This window comes from Vipera ursinii (assembly GCF_947247035.1).
Source record: "Vipera ursinii genome assembly, chromosome: 2".
Lineage (NCBI taxonomy): Eukaryota > Metazoa > Chordata > Lepidosauria > Squamata > Viperidae > Vipera > Vipera ursinii.
Genome location: NC_139513.1, coordinates 5339570 through 5366099, shown reverse-complemented (window position 1 = coordinate 5366099; position 26530 = coordinate 5339570). Strand labels below are relative to the sequence as shown.

The window sequence follows — 26530 nt, the reverse complement described above, 5'->3', positions numbered from 1 at the left end:
AGCAATTCCTCAAAGAAAGCTCTTTCCACACTGTGCATTTAAAAGGTTCCACTCATATGTGAATCATTCATTCCTCATATTTGTTATAGTTGACCATATCTCAAAACATGATACTGGGTGGCATACAATGAAAAACATTCTATGATTTTTTTAAAAAAATATTATTATTAAGATTAGGAAAAAATATTCAATATGATAAGGAATGCCACAACCTCACTGGTTCAACAGTTCTTTTGAGATTCCCCAAATCTATTGACATAGCCATGTTGTTTTGAAGGACTTCCAGAAAGATATCAAGGATGGGTGCCAGGGCAGAGAAGGCTCATCTCTTTGGTCCTACCACATGTAACTCCTTAACAGAAAGGACCTGCAACACACATCTTCTGCAGGTTCGCATCCCACCAGGCTCAAGGTTGACTCAGCCTTCCATCCTTCTGAGGTAGGTAAAATGAGGACCCAGATTGTTGGGGGCAATAAGCTGACTTTGTAATAATGCCGCTTGGGGGGGAGCCCTAATAAACAGGCGTAAACATAGAATGAAGGCTATTGCTAAGCACATTTAATTTGTGTTTAGACTGTAAGCCGCCCTGAGTCTTCGGAGAAGGGCGGGATATAAATGAGATTAAAATAAAAAATAAATAAAAACAGAAGAGGTCCTTCGTGTAATGCAGCTTCTTGCCCTGAAGGCCTTTAAAGATCAAAAACAGCACCTTCAATTTTATCTGCAATCAAACTGGCAACTAATCAGAATTAGAATCGAGCTGGAAGGGACCTTTGAGATCATCTTGTCCAATCCCCTGCTCAACAGGAGCTATACCATTTCAGATAAGTGACTGTCCAGTCTCTTTAAAACATGTGCAACTAGAGATCATGATACCAGATCGCTGCAACCATCATAAATACATGCCAGTAGGTATGCCCAAATTTTGATCACATAATCATGGGGATGCTGCAACAGTTATAAGTGTGAAAACTGGTCTAAGTCACTATTTTATTTCATTTTTTTCACGCTCAATTTGAATGCTCACTAAACAAACACTTGTAAGTACAGGCCTAACTTTATATGTTCTATCCACAGTATGGATTCTTTTGAGATTTAATTTGTCCTTCCTAATTAAAGCTCTTTCCACACTCCAGTTTATTCCTTGTGTGGATCTTCTGATGTTGAGCCAATTGAGTTTGTATTGAAGCCCTTTCCACACTCTTTGCATTTATACAGTCTCTGCTGTATGGATCCTTTCATGGATAATAAGGTCTTTCCTCTCACAGAATCCACTTCCACACACTCTGGAGGAATGTTTTTTCTCCGCTCTGTGCATCCTCTCATAGCGACTAAGAGAACTTTTGAAAGCCTGTTCCACACAATGCATTTCTAGAAGATCTCCCGTGTGCAGTTTGGTCTCTCCTCTCATAGAATCCTTTTCCATACACTATTCAGTTATGCTGTTTTTCCCCTCGGTGAATCCTCTCATGGCGATTAAGATTACTTCTGAAACGGAAGCTCTTTCCACACACTGTGCATTTATATGGTTTCACCCCTGTGTGAATCCTTCCATGATCAGAAAGAGACCTTTTCTGAGTGAACTGCTTTCCACACTCCATACATTTATATGGTCTCTCCCCTGTGTGGACTCTCTTATGGTAATTAAGATTTCCTTTCGAAATAAAGCTTTTTCCACACTCCATGCATTTATATGGTCTCTCCCCTGTGTGGTTCCTTTGATGGATGGCAAGTTCTCTTTTCTGAAAAAATCTCTTTCCACACTCACTGCAGCTATGTTTTTTCTCCCTTCTGTAGATCTTCTCATGGCCATCAAGAGTATTCCTGAAATTGAAGCTCCTTTCACTCTCTATGCAATCATGTAGTTTCTCGCCTGTGTGTATCCTTTTATGAGAATTAAGTGTTTCTATTAAAGCAAAGGCCTTTCCACATTCCTCGCAACTATATGGTTTCTTCCTTATGTGGATCCTTTGAAAGATAGTATGGTCTTTCCTCTCACATAATTCATTTCCACACTCCATGCAACTATGCCATTTCTCCCCTCTGTGGATCATCTCATGGCGATTAAGATTACGACTGAAACGGAAGCTCTTTCCGCACTCTATGCATTTATATGGTTTCACCCCTGTGTGAATCCTTTCATGATCTGTAAGATATCCTTTTTGAGTGAACTGCTTTCCACACTCCATGCATTTATATGGTCTCTCCCCTGTGTGGATTCTTTTATGAGCATTAAGATTTCCTTTTGAAATAAAGCTCTTGCCACACTCCAGGCATTTATACGGTCTCTCCCCTGTGTGGTTCCTTTGATGGATGGTAAGTTCTCTTTTCTGAAAGAATCTCTTTCCACACTCGCTGCAGGTGTGTTTTTTATCTTTTCTGTAGAACTTCTCATGGTGATCAAGAGTAGTTCTGAAATTGAAGCTCCTTTCACTCTCTATGGAATTATGTAGTCTCTCACCTGTGTGAATCCTTTTATGACAATTAAGTGTCCCCATTAAAGCAAAGGCCTTTCCACACTCCAAGCATTTATACGGTCTCTCCCCAGTGTGGATCCTTTGATGAACAGTCAGGTCTTTCCTCTCATAGAATCCTTTTCCACACTCCATGCAACTATGTTGTTTTTCCCCTCTGTGGATCTTCTCATGGCGATTAAGATTACCCCTGAAACGGAAACTCTTTCCGCACTCTGTGCATTTATATGGTTTCACTCCTGTGTGAATCCTTTCATGATCTGTAAGATATCCTTTCTGAGTAAACTGCTTTCCACACTCCATGCATTTATATGGTCTTTCCCCTGTGTGGATTCTTTTATGAGAATTAAGATTTCCTTTTGAAATAAAGCTCTTACCACACTCCAAGCATTTATATGGTCTCTCCCCTGTGTGGTTCCTTTGATGGATGGTAAGGGCACCCTTGTTAAAGAATTGCTTTCCACACTCCATGCAGATATGTTTTTTCTCCCGTCTGTGGATCCTCTCATGTAAATCAAGAGTATTCCAGAAACAGAAGCTCTTTCCACACTGTATGCATTTATATAATTTCTCACCTGTGTGAATTCTTTTATGAAAATTAAGTTTTCCGATTAAAGCAAAGCTCTTTCCACATTCCTCCCTATAACGTTTCTTAGGTAAAGTAACAGAAAAGGAATTACGTGTAGAGGGTTCCTGCCTTTGACCTTCTGACTGGTTTCTCTCTTTTCTTTTTGGATTTGCTTGATGGTCAAACATCATTTCTACTTCATAGTTTGTTGTTTGCAGCAGCATTAACCTCTCCTGCTCCTCACTCTCTTTCTTCATTCCGTCACCTGTTTGGGAAGAAGAAAATAGCAATTCCTGTTGGAATTTAGAACTGTTACGGAATGGGAGATAACGTCTTGTGTGGTGAGGAAATCCAACACCACCATTTTTCTGATTTTAGTGAAACTGGCTATTGGATCTCAGGTTTGAATAGCCATTTTTTTTCTAGAACGAACTGGAGATTCTCCAAATATACTTTATAGATCTGATTTTTGTAAGCTGACAATAAAACCTTTCATTTCTGCAGTCACTTGTGTTCAGCTAAAAGTTGTGGGTTCCATCATGCTCTGAATCATAAGTGCAGCGTTAACAATTGCTGGGCAACATTCACTTCAGTTCATTTGAGAAAGAATATAATAGCTTTGCAGCTTTCTAAATTCTTTCTTTTTTGTGATCTATTGCAATCTACAGGCAAGAGATTATTTTAGAGTTGTTTGTGGAATGTTTTAAATGCTTTGTGAAACTGATTTAAAGTTTATGAAGTTAATTAGAAAAAACATCTTTATGGGGAAAATCTGTCTTATTTATGTATGAGTTTTACGTATTTAAAGTTTTTGATCCTTGTATCTTTTTATTGGAATCAGACGTTACTAACAAAAACCAAATCCCTCTGAAGACAAGTCTTCACTAGAATTAAATGCAATTGGATAATACCATTTTAAATTAAAATATATGAGATTTATTTGAGTCATTTCAGGGAAATTACAGGTGAATTTGACGTGTAAGAATCTGTAGAGAAGTGAAAAGGATTGTTTGGAATGGATAGTGTTTCTTGTAGAAATCTTTAATGGGGTGATGAATTAATTTTACTATATCTGAACAAGACATTAAGTAAGGGATTGGTAATATTTAATAGTTTTAAATTCCTTTTTTGCAAAGTTTAATTGTTAAAAGAGATATGTGCAAGGTAGACTAAAAGGAAATGGGGACTATATTACTACTTATGTCATTAGCTTTATTTTTAATTATATCTTTGCTAATTAGTTAAGAAGATCTAAAGATTTACAGTTTATAGAATATTGGGCGACATAAGGAATGAAGAGTATTTTGGTTGTATTATAAGAGACAGCAATGATTTGTTAACATTGCACATACATGCTGGAAATGTTCATATACATACTCATACACAAGGGGGTTTTCTGCATTTTGTAAATATTTTCTTTGTAATTTATTTTGAATTCCATTTGTGTATTTATTTTATCTGTAAGATAATCCTTAATATGTTATGTCAAAATAAACAGCTGTTAAGGAGGGACAGGTCTTCTCTCAAAGTATGCCTGTCTGCATTACAGGTATGCCATCAGCCATGAATCCAACTTGGAAGTGTTGATTGAGTGCAAGTTGTTAGCTAGGAAATTCTGATATCCAATGAATTTTTTAAGCTGGGAACCTCAATAACTTTGCTGTTGATTAGACAATGTGGGTCATTTCCTAAAGCCATGGTGAACATTTATAAATAGATCTTAAGTAGAGAGGATCACCTTAAGCAGCTTGAGTGCCTGATCTTCCCTGTATACCTATGACTGAAATAACTTTCCTCAATTAATGGAACCCAGAATAAAGTGGGCCCTTACCCAGAACAGCCATATTTCTAAAAGCCTCCAGTGAGACTTCTTTGCACAAAGCTCTCTGGCCAGAATCCAGCAGTGCCCACTCCTCTTCTGTGAAGTCCACTGTGACCTCCTGAAAGGGATCAAAGACCTACAATGAGAATGTTCTTTAATCGATAATCCCAGAAAAGACCTGTGCATTTTCTTTCTTAGTGCACAAAACAGATTTGCAAGAATCAGTATTTTCTTGGAGAATAAAAACTCCTCGTGGCTGTAAAGCCCTCAAGTGCTCCTCTCCCTATTAGTTGGTGCTCTATGTGCACAAAACATGACTGCATCCAAGTTTCTGAATGTCAATAGCACTCCTAGGGGAGCCTCCTGGTGGTTTAGAATAACTCAGCAAGGATTTGGGGAACCGATTCCACTGGCTCACTTGACCTGGGGAGCAAATTCTACATTCTTTACAAAACAGCACACATCCATTAGGAATTTTTTCTCTCTTTCAACATGTTAGAAATGAGCCTGGAAATCTTAAGGCACTTGAAGAACATTCTTACTGTTGCAGTCATTTAGCGAACTTCGGGGCTTTTTCATAGAAAATCTGTCCTTAAGACATATTTGTGAAGCAGTTATGCTATTCAATAATTTCATGAGAGTTGAGAAATCTCAACTCATGAGATTACTTTAAATGGATTTCTGATTCCTCTTTGAAGTATTACAAAATATTAAGCAAGCAAAATACATTGCCTAATTGTAGCCTTTGGGCTGTTGTTATGTTGGTATGTCCAAAATTAACTTGCAAGTTCAAAGAATGAGGCTCACTGTGGAGGAAACAGTGTTCAACTACAGACTCAGCATTTGGTTATACTGTAGAAAGAGGTCAGGAACAGAGGAAGCTTGAACTCTGCTGCTCTCATAAACTAATTACCTGCTGCAGTGGCCCAAGTTGGATCCTCCTGAAAAGCTGCTCTTGAGAAGGACTGCATCGATTTCCTCTTTCCTGGAGCTCTGCTGAGATCTCTCCTGTGAACAGCTCCTGCATCTGAAACAGAAGCCTGGTTTATGACCCACATTCAAAGGACTGTAACCATGTTACTTTGGTTGCTTTGGAATCCCCCAACCCAAGTCAAAGTGAGAGAACTTGAACATTTTGATTTGAATGTAGCTATTTCTGGGTAAATGTCTGCTATGTTTGTGAAATGTTTCATTGCCTATCTTTATTTCCTCTTTTCATTCTGATCAGGACTTGCTTGCATCTTTTCCCCTTCTTTTGATAGCTGTGGCGCTTCCTCCTTTGTGGATGCAACTATGCCTTTACTATGTCTTACTCCGGGAATCTTTTTCTTTAGATTTAGAAATCTTTGCCTCTTGAGTGGAAGGAATTGATCTTCCCTTCCTTTTGACTTCTTTATGCCTTTTACAGTGGAGACCACTGAGATATGTAACTTTGGTTTAGGCTGTGGCAGAGCTCTCAAAGCTAAGGCCTCTGACTTTTGCCCTACTTCCCCTTAGCTCACAGACTAGCAAGTAAGTAGCTGTATTTTTATCTTGACCCAGACATATGCATCCTGTTTTTATCTTCCAAGGCTGACATTTATCACATGTATACTCCCTTTCGCTGACAACTCCTTTTTCTTTTGTTGTTTAAGTGTACGTGGCTTATTTCACTTCTCTATATGACATTACTTATATTACCATATATTATTCCTCCCTCTGTAACACCTATAATATGACATATGAATACCAGATGAATGTAACTGTATAAATTTATGTTGATGTGGATCTTTCGGGGTCCAGACCCTTTCATGCCAAGTGCAGTCTGGACCTGCGCAAATAAACTTCCTACATTGAAGAGCTTGGCCTGGTCTCTTGCCAATATTTTTCTATTTCAAATGGCGACCGCGGCACGACCAAAAGGTCAAGGCAATATTTTGCTGAGGGCCGTTCAACCCCTCGGGCCCATTGGGCAGTCACTCCTGAACATTCTCCAGGCGCCACGGGCATTCAGACAGACCTTGGGATGAACACCAAGATGGTTTTGTGAGGGAGACGCACACACAGTCTCTTTGCGAGGATTGAGAAAGATTTCACATGTTTGTTCAGCCTGGCTTTTCAACCATTCCCCTGACGTTATCCCGACTATTACACTATACCAACATTATCATCATCATAGCCATTGTCTATCCACCACAGGATGATAGCCTCTTCTGCATGTTTCCAAGCAAATATAACATACCAACATAAGTTCTCTAGATGTATGTTCTCAGTGACTGTAAAAAAGAGAAGCAGGCAGGTACCATAAGATTTTAAAGTATGATGTGCTATGTCATTAATGAGAATGAGTAATTTGAAGAATATCAGCTGAAACGGAACAAATAAATCCTCCATTCATTCATGTATTAAAGGAAACAAAGGGAGGGCAAAGGAAGGATTCTGGCTTCCTGTCTCAAACTCTTGGACTCTCTTGCAGCCCTGAGGGTGAATTTGTCTTTCCCCCCATGGAATTATCTCCAAGAGGAAAACGAAGCAATTGCCTCAAGAACAAGTAAGTTCTCAAAATATTAAGAGTTACAAGAAATGCAGATATCCGTCTTATTAATGTCTCTTGTTTTTTATAGAGCCTACTAAATACATCAGCGGCTCATGCATTCCCTCACGGTTAACTTTTCTCACCTGCCGCCCCTTTCCCGGCTCCAGGGTGGCTGCGGGACCGAGCAGGAAGCCCTCAGCCAGGGCCACCGCCTGGGCGCAGCTCTCCGCCCCGCACTCCCGCAGCCAGCCCGCCAGCTCCGGGGGCAGCAGGGCCAGCAGCTGCTCCAGCACCACCCGGTCCAGCATCTCGGCTTTGCTGTTCCGCTCGGGCCGCAGCCATCTGCGGCAGAGCCGGTGCAGGCGGTTGCAAAGCGCCCTGGGACCCTCGTCCTCCCGGGGGCGGCAGCTGCGGAAGCACCGGCGCTCAGCTTCCGAGCTGCGGGGTTCCTCGAGACCTGTCAGGCTGCGGTTTCCCCCGGACTCCCCACCGCCGCTCTCTGCCTGAACGGCCGTGAGGGCTGCTGCTGCTCCCGCCTCCGGAGACCCTCGGGCCTCCATTCGGTCTCTGGGTTCAGCCTCGCCCAAGGTCTCTTTCAGTCACGGCAGAACTTCCGCCACCGATCCCCTCCCAACCAGCCCTTTCCCGGTTTCAGGGGGAGAGAAGAAGGGCTCCACTTCCTCAAGAGTTTCTGCGCCTCAGCAGAGCAGCTACAAATAGTTCCCGCCAAAACTTCCAGCGGCCTCCTGGCCTCACAGAGCCTGGATCATAGAGCGCTCCTTCCTAGAGGGGCAAAACGCTGTACGCGTTTCCTATCCTTGACCAGAAAACTGCCCATCTCCCCGTAAAAGCGAAAGCGTCACCTCTTCTACGGTATGTATCGCTGGCCGTAGTTTCTGCTGCGCATGCTCTGTTCCATTGTGACGTCCATTATAGTCGAACTTCTGCGTTGGGAAGGGCCGAAGGAGAAGTGAGATGGGAGAGGAGGTTGTGGCTGTTGGGCACGGCGGAGCGGAAATAAAGAAGGCGATCTTGGGATAAAAGCTCTTTTCCTGAATATCTTAAAAATGTGGATGTGCTCCTGGGACATGGGAAAGAAGTGGGAGAGGAAGACTTGGTGGAGCTCTGGAAATTAGAGAGATGAATAGAGCAGCTCCAAGGCAAGCATCCAGCCTGTAAATTTATTCTTTTATTATTAAATAAGTAAGCAAGTAAATACTCTGGAGATGCCTTCTGGCGGTTTATTGGACCTCCTTGTCGTCTTAATTGTATTCCTGTGGTGACAGTGAAAATATCCTTTTTCTGTGGAGCGGAGTCTGTCCTTTATTTAGTTTTCTATTTTTATTCTATCCAAATCTTATATTTTTATCTTCACCTTTTGGCTTTGGTTGTTTGTGGCTCGTTGATTCCTGAAGAGTTGATCAGATTTCAAGTGGCTGTACAAGGTTTTTTTTTTTTAAAAAGGACACTGACTCCCTGGGCTGGTTTTACTCCCACCTCCTGTTTTAAGTGTCAGATTGTCAGACAATCTGGGCTGTACAATTAAGATTAACTTTTATTGTCATTCTTTACTGTGGGCACACTGGCACATATTAAAAATGAAATTCTGTTGCCTGCTCTCAAAAATATACACATACATAACACAGAGACACATATAGGCATACAGTACCTGGGCTGAGTTTGCCCCACAGCTATGTTTAAATTGCAGGTTCAGTAATGCCAGAAGGATTACAGATTTAAAAAAGAGTTTATTAATAAAGTGCCAAGATTTGTAAGATCAAAGTTTCTTCCCCTGACATCCTTCAGAAAGCTTCAGTGGTGAGGTGTAATTTGCCATGGCACTGCTCACAAAGTGGTTAGCTTTATGGGGCAGATCTCATATCCCTTCACTCTTCCCCCCCCCCTGTCTCTAGAAATGCTCCCCTCCCCCAGAAAAAGCAAACAAAATGGCTTTAGCTAAATCTTCAGAAGAAAAGAAAGAAAAAGACCAGACAGGGAAGGAAGCAGAAAATCTCTTATTACTGCAATCTGGTAGCCTTGTTAACCTCCTGGAAGGGAGGCATGACCTGAAGGTCATGCCAAGGTGCTTGAGAGTTTGCTGTTGATCATTTGCAAGGAAGCAGAGATGGACCACAAAAGAAATTAAATAGGAAGGACTGCTTGTCTAACCAATCCTCAGACAAGGAAGCAGCTTAACCATACAGAGACCATAGAAAAAAAGATGACATCTCTCACCTTTGATCAAAGTCACATTTGGAGTATTCACTACCTCTGGAGGCAGGTTGTTCCACTGGTTAATTGTTCTAACTGTCAGAAAGTTTCTTCTTAGTTCTAGGTTGCTTCTCTCCTTGACTAGTTTCCATCCATTGCTTCTTGTCCTGTTTTCAGGTGCTTTGGAGAATAGCTTGACTCCCTCTTCTTTGTGGCAGCCCCTGAGATATTGGAACACTGCTATCATATCACCCCTTCTCATTAAACTAGACACCCAATTCCAGCAACCGTTCCCTGTATGTTTTAGCTTCCAGTCCCCCAATCATCTTTGTTGCTCTTCTCCGTACTCTTTCTAGAGTCTCAACATCTTTTTTACATCGTGGTGACCAAAACTGGATGCAGTATTCCAGGTGTGGCCTTACCAAAGCATTGTAAAGTGGTATTAGTACTTCACGTGATCTTGATTCTATCCCTCTGTTAATGCAGCCTAGCACTGTGTTGGCTTTTTTGGCAGCTGCAGCACACTGCTGGCTCATATTAAAGTGATTGTCCACTAGGACTCCAAGATCTCTCTCACAGTTACTACTATTGAGCAAGGTACCACCTATACTATACTTGTGCATTTGATTTTTCCTGCCTAAATGTAGAACCTTACTTTTTTCACAATTGAATTTCATTTTGTTAGATAGTGCCCAGTGTTCGAGTCTGTCGATCCTCCAGTAGGTCGAAGCTCTGCTCTTAACAGCTGAATGCTGAGATATAAAGGCTTTACATTTCAGGAGAGGAGCGTAATTTGCTCATGAAGCACAACCACCCTTCGCCTACAAAATTGGTTAATGGAATCAAGTCTTTTGATCTTTCAAAAGATAGGACAATAGTACAGGTAGTTCTCAACTTTCAAGAACAATTGAGCCCAACATTTTGGTTGCTAAGCAAGACAATTCAGTCGTGCCTCACTTTGCAATCTTTTTTTGCCATCCTTTTTAAGCAAATCACTGCAGTTGTTGCATGAATTGTGCATTTGTTAAAACAAATCTGGCTTCCTCCCTTTTCATTTTGTTGTAAGTTTGAATTGTCACTCAATGAAAGGTTATAAGTCAAGGACTACCTGTGTACAGTCTCTTCCCCAGGGTGGATTCTTTCATGAGAATTAAGTTGTCCTTTCTGAGTAAAGTTCTTTCCATCCTCGAGGCATTTATAGTTTATTCTCTGTGTGAATCTTTGGCTGTTGAGCCAGATGACAGTTTTTGCTGAAGCTCTTTCCACTCTACATTTATACAGTCTCTCTCCTGTGTGGATCCTTTGATGGATAGTAAGGTCTCTGCTCTCACAGAATTATCTTTTCATACACCCTGCAGCCAAGGTTTTTTTTCCTCCTGTGTGGATCCTCTCATGGCGATTAAGATTACCCCTGAAACAAAAGCTCTTTCCACACTCAATACATTTATAGGGTCTCTCTCCCTTGTGTGGATTCTTTTATGAGAAGTAAGTTGTTCTTTCTGAATAAAGCTCTTTCCAGGCAGTTATATGGGGTTTTCCCTTTTGCAGTGAACGTGATTTAATCTGACATACTGGATTTCTACTGTAAGTACTTTGTATTTTACTAGCTTTTAAAAGTACTCCATTGCTTCATTTTATTTTTGTATATATCTCTGTCCTTTTTTACTTGAAAAGACAGGAACTTTCCCTTTTAAAACATTTTTTTAGTATGAGAACATTTATCTCTGCTTCTTTTGCAGTTAACTTTGTTATTGAATACCTACTCTGTTTTCCCTTGAGAAGGAACTCTCTAGGACTCTGCCATGAAGGAGGAATTTGGATTATATTAAAATTAAAGTAACAATAAATTAAGGACTTTAGATTTTACATATTTTCTACAATGCCCCCAAAGAATGATATAAAAAGCAGGAGTCAGATGCTTTTAATGCTAAAACCTGCTTGGAAATGTTTGAAAAAAATATTTCTTAACTTTCAAATTTTAAATGAAAAATTAGATAAAAGGTTCAATGAATTAGTAACAGTTTTAAATCAACCTAAAGAAGACATCCTGATACAGGTAACAGCAGTTAAACCAGACATGAAACTGAGAGCCTGGTGAAAGGTGGCTGAAGGGGCCATTCATTTAAAAGATTCAGTTATAACAGAGATGTCAGATGGATGAATGAAGAACTGGATTTTCTTTAAAAAGCTGATAGAGTTCATGGAATAGACTTACTATATGCAACTAGAACACAACTCTCAAGAGACAGCATATTCCAACCTGCAGGGAAAATCTATTGAACAATAAGTGTTATGGAGATATTTTCAACAGTAATCTGTGATTTTGGGGAGTGAGGTACAGTGGTTTGAAAAGATCCCAGTTATACTTTTAAGGAAAACTAAAGACAATAAACTGGAAGGAGTTATCTTTACTGTCAAGAATCAATCATAGGTATTCAATCCTGAACGGACCAGGGTGTCAGAACCCTGTCTTTCTTCTGGTTATTACTTTCTTCTGGTTATTAATGTTTCCATCTCTCCTATTCTGTCATTCTCGGGGGGGGGGGCAGGGGAAGCTGTCAGGATGCTACAGTGTATTTCGTTTTGCTTGGATTGCTCTTGAACCTTTGAGAGACCGAGTGCCCAAACTGCAACCTGAACCCCCCTTATGCATTGCTGGGTGGGCGTGGCCGCTGAGTGGGCGTGGCTATGATAGTCATGGCAGCATGGGTGGGCGTGGCCACCTCGATGTTGCTCCTGAGGCATGCCTGTGGGGGCAAGGTTGGGGGAGATCCAGTGGGTCTCTGGCGGGTAGGGCAGGAGGCTCATCATCTTGTTTTGGCAATAAGCCAATGAGATCACAGTAGGATTCAGTTATTGATGTCATGTATTGAAGCTGAGAGGACATTTGTCAGTGTTTTTTTTACTTTTCCAAAATATTATAAACTAGCCATTACTATAACAAATGAATCTAATCAGTAAAAGCCAAATCCCCCTCCCCCCATTTTTTTTATCAAGTTTTTGACACCTTGCTAAGCACTGGTTGTACTCAAATATTGTCATGTCCTAAAAGTGGTACACGTCCAAGGCTTATCATCTAGTCATCATCTGCAAATGAATGGGGAACAGAATGATCAAACTCAGTACTAGAACAATACCTGAGGTGTTTTATTAATTAACAAGACAATTGGACTGACCTGCTTCCATTTGGTGAAGTAGCTTACAACAACGCCATGCATTCCAGTACCGGTTACACCGTTACACCCCGTTCCAGATTGCCACAGGACAAAGTTTCAACACAATGGCCGAATTGCCGGCTAATGAACCCATCATCACTTCCCTTAAGGAATGGATCGCACAACTACAAAACACATGGTCAGTGGTTAGGAAAGTGTTAGATGAGGCCAAGGAGGCTTACAAAATGCAGGCAGATAAAAAACAAATGGAACCTAAGCCATTTAGGGTGGGGGAAAACGTATATCTGTCCACAAAATATCTAAAATCCTTACAGCCATCAAAAAAGCTAGGTCCCAAGTTTGTATGACTATTCCCCATTAAACGGATAATTAACCCAGTAACAGTAGAATTGGACTCCCTAAGACTCTGAGGCAAGTTCATCTGGTATTTCACTGTAGCTTATTAAAACAACAGTTGAACTCATCTTTGAGGTCAGCCACAATTCCTCCCCCTCCACCTATTATGGTTGAAGGGGAACAGCACTTTGAAATTAAGGAAATCCTATATTCGAGTTCACACAATATCTAATAGCGTAGAAGGATTTCCCACCTTCCCAGAATGGGAAGACATGTCAGAGCCCCTATTGAAGAACTTCCATGCTGGGTATCCTGATAAACCAAAGTAACCCTTGTATTTTATTTCTCTCCCAGTTATTATTTTTTATCTCCTCCAGGTACGCCCCTCATTTTTTTAAAGTGGGCGGCATGTCAGAACCCTTTCTTCTGGTTATTAATATTCCCATCTCTCTAAGAGCGGTGTCTTATCCATTCCCACAACAATTTTACACCTGTATATTGGCCTATTTAAACCAGCCGGAAGGACAGTTGGGGTGCGGTTTTCAATGCTTCTTTTAAAATATTGTTTCGCGCAGGAATTTCTCAGATTCTGCCTTCTATTCCTGCTGTCAACACCTTCCAATAAAAGTTCCTGTTGAAACGATGCATGCTTTGATTTCTGCTTTCTTGGGAGGTTTAATTGAGGCAGGTCCCTGACAATAGTAGTAATGGGTAGTGGCAATCAGTTTGTGGGAATTAAAAGCGATTTGTGGACTTTCTGAGTTAAATACAATAATAGATTGTTAACAGGATTTTGAAGGTAAGCTTAATGTTGTTGTTGTTAGCTGCGAAGTCGTGTCCGACCCATCGCGACCCTATGGACAACATTCCTCCAGGCCTTCCTGTCCTCTACCATCTTCTGGAATCCATTTAAGCTCACGCCTACTGCTTCAGTGACTCCATCCAGCCACCTCATTCTCTGTCGTCCCCTTCTTCTATTGCCCTCGATCTTTCCCAGCTTAATGTAGTTATCTTTTTTTAGTACAGTGGATAGATGGTAGGTCAAATTGGTTATGTATATTTTTAATGTTTTATACTAATTTAGCAAATGGTTATGTCTAGCTTAATGAAAAGGACTAGGGGTACCATGGTAGCAGGGTTCCAATAGTTGAGGGACAACCATCAAGGAAAGGAGGCCAACTTATTCTCCAAAGCACCTGAAGGCAGGACAAGAAACAATAGATGGAAACTAATCAAGGAGAGAACCAACCTAGAACCAAGGAGAATTTTCATGATAGTGAGAACAATAAATCAGTGGAACAGCTTGCCTTCAAAAGTTGTAGGTGCTCCACCACTGGAAGTTTTCAAGAAGAGATAGGACAAACACTTATCTGAAATGGTATAGGGCAGGGGTAGGCAACCTTGGCTCATTTATGACTTGTGGACTTCAACTCCCAGAATTCCTAAGCTAGCTGGCTCAGGAATTCTGGGAGTTGAGGTCCCCAAGTCATAAAAGAGCCAAGTTTGCCTACCACTGGTATCAGGTGTCCTGCCTGAGCAGCAGGTTGGACTAGAAGACCCCCAAAATCCCTTCCAATTATGGTATTCTATTATCCTACTACATGTGGAAGGGGTGGGGGTGGGATCTTCTACTGTTAATAGCCTGCCCTCGGGCTCCCATATTACCCCTTGCTTATCACCAATCTAATGCATTGTCCTGCCCTATGAACTGTAAGTTGATCCCCCCCTCACCCCCCAGACCTTCCTGGGATTTCACTTTCTCTCCAATTCCTTTTGGAAATGCAGATGTGGTTCTGAGACACATGGAAGAAGGGGGAGGGGGAAGAGATTTGAGGAAGGGCAGTGGAAATGTGAGAAATGGAGAGAGTCCCAGAGCAGGGGCCAGCCAGTAAATTTATTCATTTATTACTAGTTAAGTAAATGCTTTGAGGAGTCCATTAGGCTAGGGTTGTTGTTATTTGTCCTGTTTATTGTCTTAACTCTGTGTTTTCCTATGGTGATTTTATGGCTTTCTTTTTCCAGAGTACAATCTGCGCTTTTCCTGTTTAGTTTCCATTTTCTATTACTGGTCTGTACAAATCTTGACTTTGTATTCACCTTTTCTGCTTGGCTGTGCCTGGCTGGTTGATTCTTCTTCAAGAGTTGATCCTTTTTCAAGGGATTATAGTAAAAAAAACCAACTAAAGACAACCTTGCTGTCAAGCAAAATCAAACTTTTAATAGCGAGTGCCACACCAAGTGGCCAACCTAGAACCAAAGAAAATTTTCCTTATAGAACAATAAATCAGTGGAACAGCTTGCCTTCAGAAGTTGTAGGTGCTCCACCATTGGCGGTTTTCAAAAAGAGATAGGACAAACACTTATCTGAAATGGTATAAGGTGCCTGAGCAGGAGGATGGACTAGAATACTTCCAAGATCCCTTCCAATTCTGTTATTCTATTATAGAAGTTTATATGGACCTGTTTTAGAAGGGGGGGAAATTACTGTTTAAATATATCAATATTCAACCAGGGGCCACTCCAAGGCTGTGCTGTCCAGGAGGCTGGAACACACCACTGACACTACACCAGGAGGGGGTGGAGTGAAGTGGCATCTTCTACAGTTAATAGCCAGTCCTCTGGCTCCCATAGCATCCCTTGCCTATCACCAGTTTAATGCACTATGCTGCCCCATGATCTGCAAGTTGATCATCCCTCCACTCCCGACCTTCCTGGATTTCGTTCTCCCCAAATCCTCTTCAAAATGCAGATGTGGTTCTGGGACACATGAAAGAAGGGGGAGGAGGAAGAGATTTGAGGAAGGGCGCTAGAAATATGAGAAATGGAGAGTTCCAGGGCAGGGTCCAGCCAGTAAATTTATTCATTTATTACTAGATAAGCAAATGCTTTGAGAAGTCCATTAGGCTAGGGTTTTTTTCCTGTTTGTTGTCTTATCTGTGTTTCCCTAAGGTGATTCTATGGCTTTCTTTTTCTACAGAGTACAATCTGCCTTTTACCTGTTTAGTTTCCATTTTCTATTTCTGATCCTTTGCAAATCTTGACTTTTTATTTACCTTTTCTGCATGGATGTGCCTGGCTGGTTGATTCTTCTTCAAGAGTTATTTTCCAAGGGATTATACAAAACAAAAAACAAGAACAAAAACCCCGAACAGAAATGGGTTTTCCTTCAACACGCACTCAGTATTGCTTAACAACTGGGTCACATATTGAAAAAAGAAAACACGGAGACAGCTGGTGAAAAGTTAGTAAATTAGGTTATGTTTGGTGTCAAAGAATTTCTTCCCTAAGGCGTGCTGAAATGATAAGGAGCAATTGCCATGGCAACTGCTGAACAAGACTTTTCCTTTGAGAAACTGATATGATAGCCGCTCACTCTTTCCCACATCCCAAGGAATACTCACCCTGGTCAGAAGGGAAATCACAAGATTTCTCTAGCTAAATCTTAACAAGAAAGAAAAAAATGCTACTAATAAACAGTAAAGAGCACACACAGAAAGCCACTTACTGGTATTAGTGCAAGCTTTAAGCCTATGGAGAAGTCAAAGTTGTCCACAATGAATGTAAAGTTAGGGCCAGAGCTTGGGTGTTAGTGGCTGCCCCCTAGCCAGCAAATGGTGCACTGCACAGGAAAATAAATAGAAATAGCTACTTGTCTAACCAGCCATTTTCAGGTGTTAATTAAAAATGTTATGTCACCCTCAGGACACTCTTACAAAGAAGAGTAACCTTAGAGCAGGAGACCATGATGTCAAATCTCACCTTAGGCATGAAAGCCAATCACTCTCTCAGCCCAACCCACCTCACAGGCTTGTTGTGGGGATAAATAGGAGAAAGGTATGTTAGATATGTTCACCACCTTGAATTATTTGTAAAAATGTCGGAATACAAATAAATAAAAATAAAAAACCATGCCTGGCTGAGGAATTCTGGGAGTTGAAGTCCACAGGTCACAAAAGGGCCAAGTTTGAAGATCCCTGATCTAGCAATTCCTCAAAGAAAGCTCTTTCCACACTGTGCATTTATAAGGTTCCACTCATATGTGAATTATTCATTCTTCATATTTGTTATAGTTGACCATATCTCAAAACATGATACTGGGTGGCATACAATGAAAAACATTCTATGATTTTTTTAAAAGAAGATATTAAGACTAGGAAAAAAGATTCAATATGATAAGGAATGCCACAACCTCACTGGTTCAACAGTTCTTTTGAGATTCCTCAAATCTGTTGACATAGCCATGTTGTTTTGAAGGACTTCCAGAAAGATATCAAGGATGGGGTGTCAGGGCAGAGAAGGCTCATCTCTTTGGTCCCACCACATGTAACTCCTTAACAGAGAGGACCCACAACACACATCTTCTGCCAGAAGGTCCCTCGTGTAACAGCTTCTTGCTCTGAACGGTTGTAAAGATAAAAAACAGCACCTTCAATTTGACCTGGAATCAAAGCGGCAACTAATCAGAATCAGAATCGAGCTGGAAGGGACCTTTGAGGTCTTCTAGTCCAATCCCCTGCTCAACAGGAGGAGCTATACCATTTCAGATAAGTGACTGTCCAGTCTCTTCTTAAAAACCTCCAGTGATGAAACACGTGCAACTGCAGATCATGACATCAGATCACTGCAACCATCATAAATACATGCCAGTAGGTTTGCCCAAATTTTGATCACATAATCATGGGGATGCTGCAACAGTTATAAGTGTGAAAACTGGTCTAAGTCACTATTTTATTTCATTTTTTTCACGCTCAATTTGAATGCTCACTAAACAAACACTTGTAAGTACAGGACTAACTTTATGTGTTCTATACACAGTATAGATTGAGATTTAATTTGTCCTTCCTAATTAAAGCTCTTTCCACACTCCAGTTTATTCCTTGTGCGGATCTTCTGATGTTGAGCCAATTGAGTTTGTATTGAAGCCCTTTCCACACTCTTTGTATTTATACAGTATCTCTCCTCTACGGATCCTTTGATGGATAATAAGGTCTTTCCTCTCACAGAACCCATTTCCACGCTCCCCAGAAGAATGGTTTTTCTCCCCTCTGTACATCCTCTCATAGAGACTAAGAGAACTTTTGAAACCCTGTTCCACACAATGCATTTCTCGAAGCTCTCCCGTGCAGTTTGGTCTCTCCTCTCACAGAATCCTCTTCCATACACGTCAGTTATGCTGTTTCTCCCCTCGGTGAATCCTCTCATGGCGACTAAGACTACTTCTGAAACGGAAGCTCTTTCCACACTCTGTGCATTTATATGGTTTCACCCCTGTGTGAACCCTTTCATGATATGTAAGATATCCTTTCTGAGTGAACTGCTTTCCACACTCCATGCATTTATATGGTCTCTCCCCTGTGTGGACTCTCTTATGATAATTAAAATTTGCTTTTGAAATAAAGCTTTTTCCACACTCCAGGCATTTATACGGTCTCTCCCCTGTGTGGTTCCTTTGATGGATGGTAAGTTCTCTTTTCCGAAAGAATCTCTTTCCACACTCGCTGCAGCTATGTTTTTTATCCTTTCTGTAGATCCTCTCATGGTGATCAAGAGTAGTTCTTAAATTGAAGCTCCTTTCACTGTCTATGGAATTATGTAGTCTCTCACCTGTGTGAATCCTTTTATGACAATTAAGTGTTCCCATTAAAGCAAAGGCCTTTCCACACTCCAAGCATTTATATGGTCTCTCCCCAGTGTGGATCCTTTGATGGACAATCAGGTCTTTCCTCTCATAGAATCCTTTTCCACACTCCATGCAACTATGTTGTTTTTCCCCTGTGTGGATCTTCTCATGGCGATTAAGATTACCCCTGAAACGGAAACTCTTTCCACACTCTGTGCATTTATACGGTTTCACTCCTGTGTGAACCCTTTCATGATCTGTAAGATATGCTTTCTGAGTGAACTGCTTTCCACACTCCATGCATTTATATGGTCTCTCCCCTGTGTGGATTCTTTTATGAATATTAAGATTTCCTTTTGAAATAAAGCTCTTCCCACACTCCAGGCAATTATACGGTCTCTCCCCTGTGTGGTTCCTTTGATGGATGTTAAGGGCACCCTTGTTAAAGAATTGCTTTCCACACTCTGTGCAGCTATGTTTTTTCTCCCCTCTGTGGATCCTCTCATGTAAATCAAGAGTACTCCAGAAACAGAAGCTCTTTCCACACTGTATGCATTTATATGGTCTCTCCCCTGTGTGGATTCTTTTATGAGTCTTAAGATTTCCTTTTGAAATAAAGCTCTTGCCACACTCCAGGCAATTATATGGTCTCTCCCCTGTGTGGTTCCTTTCATGTATGGTAAGAGCACCCTTGTTAAAGAATTGCTTTCCACATTCCATGCAGATATGTTTTTTATCCCCTCTGTGGCTCCTCTCATGTAAATCAAGAGTACTCCAGAAAGAGAAGCTCTTTCCACACTGTATGCATTTGTATAATTTCTCAGTTGTGTGAATTCTTTTATGAAAATTAAGTTTTCCTATTAAAGCAAAGCTCTTTCCACATTCCTTGCAACTATATGGTTTCTCTGCTATTTGGCTCCTTTTATGTTTCTTTCCACATTTTATGTATATCTTAGTCTCTCTGCTCAATCTGGAATCTTTCCCCAACTTTACAATGGTAAGTGGTTTGTGTTTCCTATAATGTTTCTTAAGTGAAGTAACAGAAAAGGAATTACAAGGTGTAGAGAGTTCCTGCCCTTGACCTTCTGACTGGCTTCTCTCTTTTCTTTTTGGATTTGCTTGATGGTCAAACATTATTTCTACTTCATAGTTTGTTGTTTGCAGCAGCATTAACCTCTCCTGTTCCCCATTCTCTTTCTTCATTCCATCACCTGTTTGGAAAGAAGAAAATAGCAATTCCTGTTGGAATTTAGAACTGTTAAGAGAATGGGAGATAACGTCCTGTGTAGCAAGGAGAACCAACACCACCATTTTTCTGATTTTGCTGAAACTGGCCAGTGGATCTCAGGTTTGAATAGACATTTTGTTTTCTAGAAGAACGAACTGGAGATTGTCCAAATATACTGTATAGATCTGATTTTTGTAAGCTGACAGCAAACCCTTTCATTTCTGCAGCCACTTGTGTTCAGCTCAGGTTGTGGGTTCCATCATGCTCTGAATCATAAATGCAGACTTATCAATTGCTGGGTAGCATTCACTTCAGTTCATTTAAAAGAATATCATAGCTTTGCAGCTTTCTAAATTCTTTCTTTTTTGTAATCTATTGCAATCTACAGGCAAGAGATTATTTTAGAGTTGTTTGTGGAATGCTTTTAAATGCTTTGTGAAACTGATTTAAAGTTTATGAAGTTAATTAGAAAGAACATCTTTATGGGAAAAATCTGTCATATTTACGTATGAATTTTACTTATTTGAAGTTTTTGATCCTTGTATCTTTTTATTGGAATCAGGGGTTACTAACAAAAACCAAATCCCTCTGAAGACAAGTCTTCACTAGAATTACAAATGCAATTGGATAATACCATTTTAAATTAAAATATGAGATTTATTCAAGTCATTTCAGGGAAATTACAAATGGACTTGAAGCGTAAGAATTTGAAGAGAACGGAAAAGGATTGTTTGGAATGGATAGTGTTTCTTGTAGAAATCTTTAATGGGGTGATGAATTAATTTTACTATACAGTATCTGAACAAGACATTATGTAAGGGATTGCTAATGTTTAATAGTTTTAAATTCCTTTTTTGCAGTTTGTTAAAAGAGGGATGTGCAAGGTAGACAAAAAGGAAATGGGGACTATGTTAGTAACTACTTATGTCATTAGATTTACTATTAATTATATCTTTGCTAATTAGTAAGATCTAAGGTAGGGATGCGGTGGCTCACTGGGTTAGGACACTGAGTTTGTCGATCAGAAGGTCGGCAGTTTGGCAGGTCGAATCCCAAGTGTTGCGTAACAGAGTGAGCGTCTGTTACTCATGCCAGCTTCTGTCAACCTAGCAGTTCGAAAGCACGTAAAAATGCAAGTAGAAAAATAGCGACCATTACGGTGGGAAGGTAACAGCGTTCCGTGCGCCTTTGGCGTCTAGTCATGCCGGCCACATGACCACAGAGACGTCCTCGGACAAGCGCTGGCTCTTCGGCTTTGAAACAGAGATGAGCACTGGCCCCTAGAGTTGGAAACGACTAACACACATGTGCGGGGAAACCTTTACCTTTACCTTTAAGAAGATCTAAAGATTTAGTTTACAGAACATTGAGCGACATATGGAATGAAGAGTATTTTGGCTGTATTATAAGATACAGCAGTGATTTGTTAACATTGTACATACATGCTGGAGATGAGGGGGAAATTTTCATATACATACTCATATTCAAGGGGTTTTTTCTGCATTTTGTAAATTTATCTTTTTAACATATTTTGAATTCCATTTGTGTATGTATTTTATCTGTTTAAGATAATCCTTAATAAATTATTTCAAAATAAACACCAGCTGTTAAAGGGAGGGCCATCTTCTCTCAAAAGTGTGCCTGTCTGCATTACAGGTATTCCATCAGCCATGAATCCAACTTGGAGGCTGTTGGGTGCAAATTGTGATATTCAAGAAATTTTTTAAGCTGGAAACCTCAATAAGACTTTGCTGTTGATCATTACACAATGTGGCTCGTTTCCTAAAGCCATGGTGAACATTTATAAAAAGGTCTTAAGTAGAGATGATCACCTTAAATAGCTTGAGTGCATGATCTTCCCTTCCCTTCCATTCCCTATGACTGAAATAACTTTCCCCAATTAATGGAACCCAGAGCAAAGTGGGGCCTTACCCAGGACAGCCATATTCCTAAAAACCTCCAGTGAGACTTCTTTGCACAAGGCTCTTTGTCCAGAATCCAGCAGCGCCCACTCCTCTTCTGTGAAGTCCACTGTGACCTCCTGAAAAGGATTAAAAGCCCTAGAATGAGAATGTTCTTTAATAGACAATTCCAGAAAAGACCTGTGCATTTTCTCCCTTAGTGCACAAAACAGCTTTGCAAGAATGAACATTTTCTTGGAGAATAAAACGTTCTTGTGCCTGTAAAGCCACCAGTGCCCCTCTCCCTAATAGCTGGTGCTCTATGTGCACAAAACATGACTGCATCCAAGTTTTTGAATGGCAATAGCACTCCTTGGGGAGCCTCCTGGTGGATAATAATAATAACAAAGTTGGAAGGGACCTTGAAGGTCATCTAGCCCAATCCCCTGCTCAGGCAGGAAACCCTATACCATTTCGGACAAATGGCTGTCCAGTCTTTTCTTAAAAACTTCCAGCATTCACAGCTTTTGGAGGCAGGTTGTTCCACTGATTAATTGTTCTAATGGTCAAGAAGTTTCTCCTTAGTTCTAGGTTGCTTCTCTCTTTGGTTAGTTTTGATCTGTTGCTTCTTGTCCTGCCTTCAGGTGCTTTATAGAATAGCTTGACTCCCTCTTCTATGTGGCAGCCCGAGATATTGGAACACTGCTATCATATCACCCCTTCTCTTCATTAAACTAGACACCCAATTCCAGCAACCGTTCCTTATATGTTTTAGCCTCCAGTCTCCTAATTATCTTTGTTGCTCTTCTCTGTACTCTTTCTAGAGTCTCAAAATCTTTTTTACATTGTGGTGACCAAAACTGGATGCAGTATTCCAAGTGTGGCCTTACCAATGCATTATAAAGTGGTACTAACACTTCACGTGATCTTGATTCTATCCCTGTTAATGCAGCCTAGCACTGTTGGCTTTTTTGGCAGCTGTAGCACACTGCTGGCTCATATTTAAGTGATTGTCCACTAGGACTCCAAGATCTCTCTCACAGTTACCACTATTGAGCAAGGTACCCCTATACTATACCTGTACATTTGGTTTTTCTTGCCTAAATGGAGAACCTTACTTTTTTCACCATTGAATTTCATTTTGTTAGATAGCGCCCAGTGTTCAAGTCTGTCCAGATCCTCCTGTATCTTAAGCCTATCTTCTTGAGTGTTGGCTATTCCTGCCAGCTTGGTGTCGTCTGCAAATTTGATGAGTTCCCTATCTATCCCGTCATCGAAATCACTGAAGAGGTTGAAGAGCACTGGGCCCAGAACAGAGTCCTGGGGCGCCCCATTACACACTTCCCTCCATGTAGATGCGGTTCCATTGAGGACCATATACTGAGTACGGCTGGTCAGCCAGCTACGAATCCATCTGGTGGTGATGCTGTCTAACCCACATTTTTTTATCTTATCAAGTAGTAGTTTGTGATCTGTGATCTTTATCAAATGCCTTACTGAAGTCCAAGTAAATTATATCCACAGCATTCCTCTGATCCACTAATTTTGTCACTTGGTCAAAGAATGCAATCAGATTTGTCTGGAATGTTTTTGACAAACCCATGTTGGCTTTTAATAATGACTTTGTTTGCCTCTAGGTGCTATTTTAGACAGTTGGGCTGTTTTTTCCCTTTGTGTAAAGGGAAAGAGATTACTTCAAATTGTTTTCTGATTCCTCTTTGAAGTATCACAAAATATTAAGCAAGCAAAACACAGTGCTTAATAGTAGTGTTTGAGGCTATTATCTTTGGTATCTCCAAAATGATCTTGAAAGTTCGAAGAATGAGGCTCACTGGGGAGGATACTGTGTCAATTACACACTCAGCATTTGGTTATACTGTATAAAGAGATCAGGAACAGAGAGTGCTTGAACTCTGCTGCTCTCATAATAAACTATAGTTACCTGCTGCAGTGGCCCAAGTTGGATCCTCCTGAAAAGCAGCCCTTGAGAAGGACTGCATCGATTTCCTCTTTCCTGGAGCTCTGCTGAGATCTCTCCTGTGAATGGCTCCTGCATCTAAAACAGAAGCCTGGTTATGATCTACATTCAAAGGACTGCAACCATGTTACTTCAGTTGCCTTACCTTTGGAATCCCCCAACCCAAGTGAGAGAACTCGGGGATTCTGATTTGAAGGTGACTATTTCTGAATAAATGTATGTTATGTTTGTGAAATGTTTCATTGCCTATCTTTATTTCCTCTTTTCATTCTGATCAGGACTTGCTTGCATCTTTTCCCCTTCTTTTGATAGCTGTGGCCGTTCCATTTTTGTGGATAAAACTATGCCTGTACTATGTCTTACTCCGGGAATCTTTTCCTTTAGATTTAGAAATCCTTGCCTCTTGAGTGGAAGGAATTGATCTTCCTTTCCTTTTGACTTCTTTATGCCTCTTGCAGTGGAGAGACCACCAACCTGGCATTCAGACCTTGGGATGAACACCAAGATGGTTTTGTGAGGGAGACGCACAGTGTCTCTTTGCGAGGACTGAGAAACATTTTACATGATGTTTGTTCAGCCTGGCTTTTCAACCATTCCCCTGATGTCATCCCCATAGACTATTACACTATACCAACATTATCATCATCATAGCCATTGTCTATCCACCACAGGATGATGGCCTCTTCTGCATGTTTCCAAGCAAATATAAACAAACCAACATAAGTTCTCTAGATGTATGTTCCCAGTGACTGTAAAAAAGAGAAGCAGGCAGGTACCATAAGACTTTAAAGTAAGATGTGCTATGTCATTAATGAGAATGAGTAATTTGAAGAAGATCAGCTGAAACAGAACAAATAAATCCTCCATTCATTCATGTATTAAAGGAAACAAGGGATGGGGCAAAGAAAGGATTCTGGCTTCCTCTCTCAAACTCTCTTGCAGCCCTGAGGGTGAATTTGTCTTTCTTCCCATGGAATTATCTTCAAGAGGAAAACGAAGCAATTGCCTCAAGAACAAGTAAGTTCTCAAAGTATGTATGTAGGTATGTATGTATGTATGTATATATGTATTTATTTATTTATTTATTTAAGAAAGATATGCCCAATTAAATGCAGAATTCCAAAGAATAGCTAGAAGAGATAAGAATGCCTTCTTAAATGAACAATGCAAAGAAATAGAAGAAAACAATAGAATAGGGAGGACCAGAGATCTTTTCAAGAAAATTGGAGAGATGAAAGGAACGTTTCATGCAAAAATGGGCATGATAAAGGACCAAAATGGCAGGGACCTAACAGAGGCAGAAGAGATTAAGAAGAGGTGGCAAAATTACACAGAAGAACTATACAAGAATGAGCTTAACGTCCCTGATAATCACAATGAGGTGGTCACTGACCTCGAGCCAGACATCCTAGAATGTGAAGTGAAGTGGGCCTTAGAAAAGCTGAGCAACAACAAAGCTAGTGGAGGTGACAGTATCCCAGCTGAGCTATTCAAAATCTTAAAAGACGATGCAGTAAAAGTGCTACACTCAATTTGCCAGCAAATTTGGAAAACTCAACAGTGGCCACAGGATTGGAAAAGATCAGTTTACATTCCAATTCCAAAGAAAGGCAGTGCCAAAGAATGTTCAAACTATCGCACCATTGCACTCATTTCTCATGCTAGTAAAGTTATGCTTAAAATCCTACAAGCTAGACTCCAGCAGTATGTGGATCGAGAACTACCAGAAGTACAGGCAGGATTTCGAAGAGGCAGAGGAACCAGAGATCAAATTGCCAACATACGCTGGATCATGGAGAAAGCTAGAGAGTTCCAGAAAAACATCTACTTCTGCTTCATTGACTATGCTAAAGCCTTTGATTGTGTGGATCATAACAAACTCTGGCAAGTCCTTAAAGAGATGGGCATACCAGACCACCTTATTTGTCTCTTGAGAAATCTATATGTGGGCCAAGAAGCAACAGTGAGAACTGGACACGGAACCACTGATTGGTTCAAAATTGGGAAAGGAGTCTGGCAAGGCTGTATACTGTCGCCTTGCCTATTTAACTTATATGCAGAGCACATCATGAGAAAGGCAGGGCTAGATGAATCAAAAGTTGGAATTAAGATTGCCGGAAGAAACATCAACAACCTAAGATATGCAGATGATACCACTCTAATGGCAGAAAGTGAAGAAGAACTAAAGAGCCTCTTGTTGCGGGTGAAGAAGGAGAGTGCAAAACTTGGGTTGAAACTAAACATTAAGAAAACCAAGATCATGGCATCTGGCCCTCTCAATTCCTGGCAAATAGATGGGGAAGAAATGGAGGTAGTGACAGATTTTATTTTCCTGGGCTCCAAGATCACTGCAGATGGGGACTGTAGCCAAGAAATTAAAAGACGCTTGCTCCTCGGGAGGAAAGCCATGGCAAATCTAGACAGCACACTAAAAAGCAGAGACATCACCCTGTCAACAAAAGTGCGGATAGTCAAGGCTATGGTCTTCCCAGTTGCAATGTATGGTAGTGAAAGTTGGACCATAAGAAAGGCTGAGCGCCAAAGAAGTGAAGCCTTTGAACTATGGTGCTGGAGAAGACTCCTGCGAGTCCCTTGGACTGCAAGGCGATCAAACCGGTCAGTCCTAGAGGAGATCAACCCTGACTGCTCTTTAGAAGGCCAGATCCTGAAGCTAAAACTCAAATACTTTGGCCACCTAAT

The 26530-nt window shown here is 40.8% G+C and overlaps 2 protein-coding genes across 3 annotated transcripts in view; both read right to left on the bottom strand.

The window, feature by feature from the left end:
- Window positions 1–26530, bottom strand: part of LOC310635934 (neurotrophin receptor-interacting factor homolog) — a 30262-nt gene that overhangs the window by 2777 nt on the left and 955 nt on the right. The window contains exons 2-5 of one of the 2 annotated variants that reach the window (XM_083355328.1): window positions 23795–23908; window positions 21884–21992; window positions 15811–15860; window positions 12835–12931 (exon numbers count right to left, since the gene is read on the bottom strand). In XM_083355328.1, coding sequence (XP_083211454.1) covers window positions 12835–12931; window positions 15811–15860; window positions 21884–21992; window positions 23795–23908 — 370 coding nt within the window. Of the gene's footprint in view, window positions 1–12628; window positions 12679–12767; window positions 12932–15810; window positions 15861–21883; window positions 21993–23794; window positions 23909–26530 lie in introns of those variants that run through there. The other variant, XR_014491564.1, reaches the window with a different exon arrangement.
- Window positions 691–7940, bottom strand: LOC310633260 (zinc finger protein 213-like; the record flags this gene model as incomplete). The annotated part of the gene is made up of 5 exons (XM_083350958.1): window positions 691–722; window positions 2463–3308; window positions 4875–4983; window positions 5779–5892; window positions 7524–7940. The coding sequence occupies 5 exons, from the start codon at window positions 7938–7940 to the stop codon at window positions 691–693; spliced, it is 1518 nt and encodes a 505-aa protein (XP_083207084.1).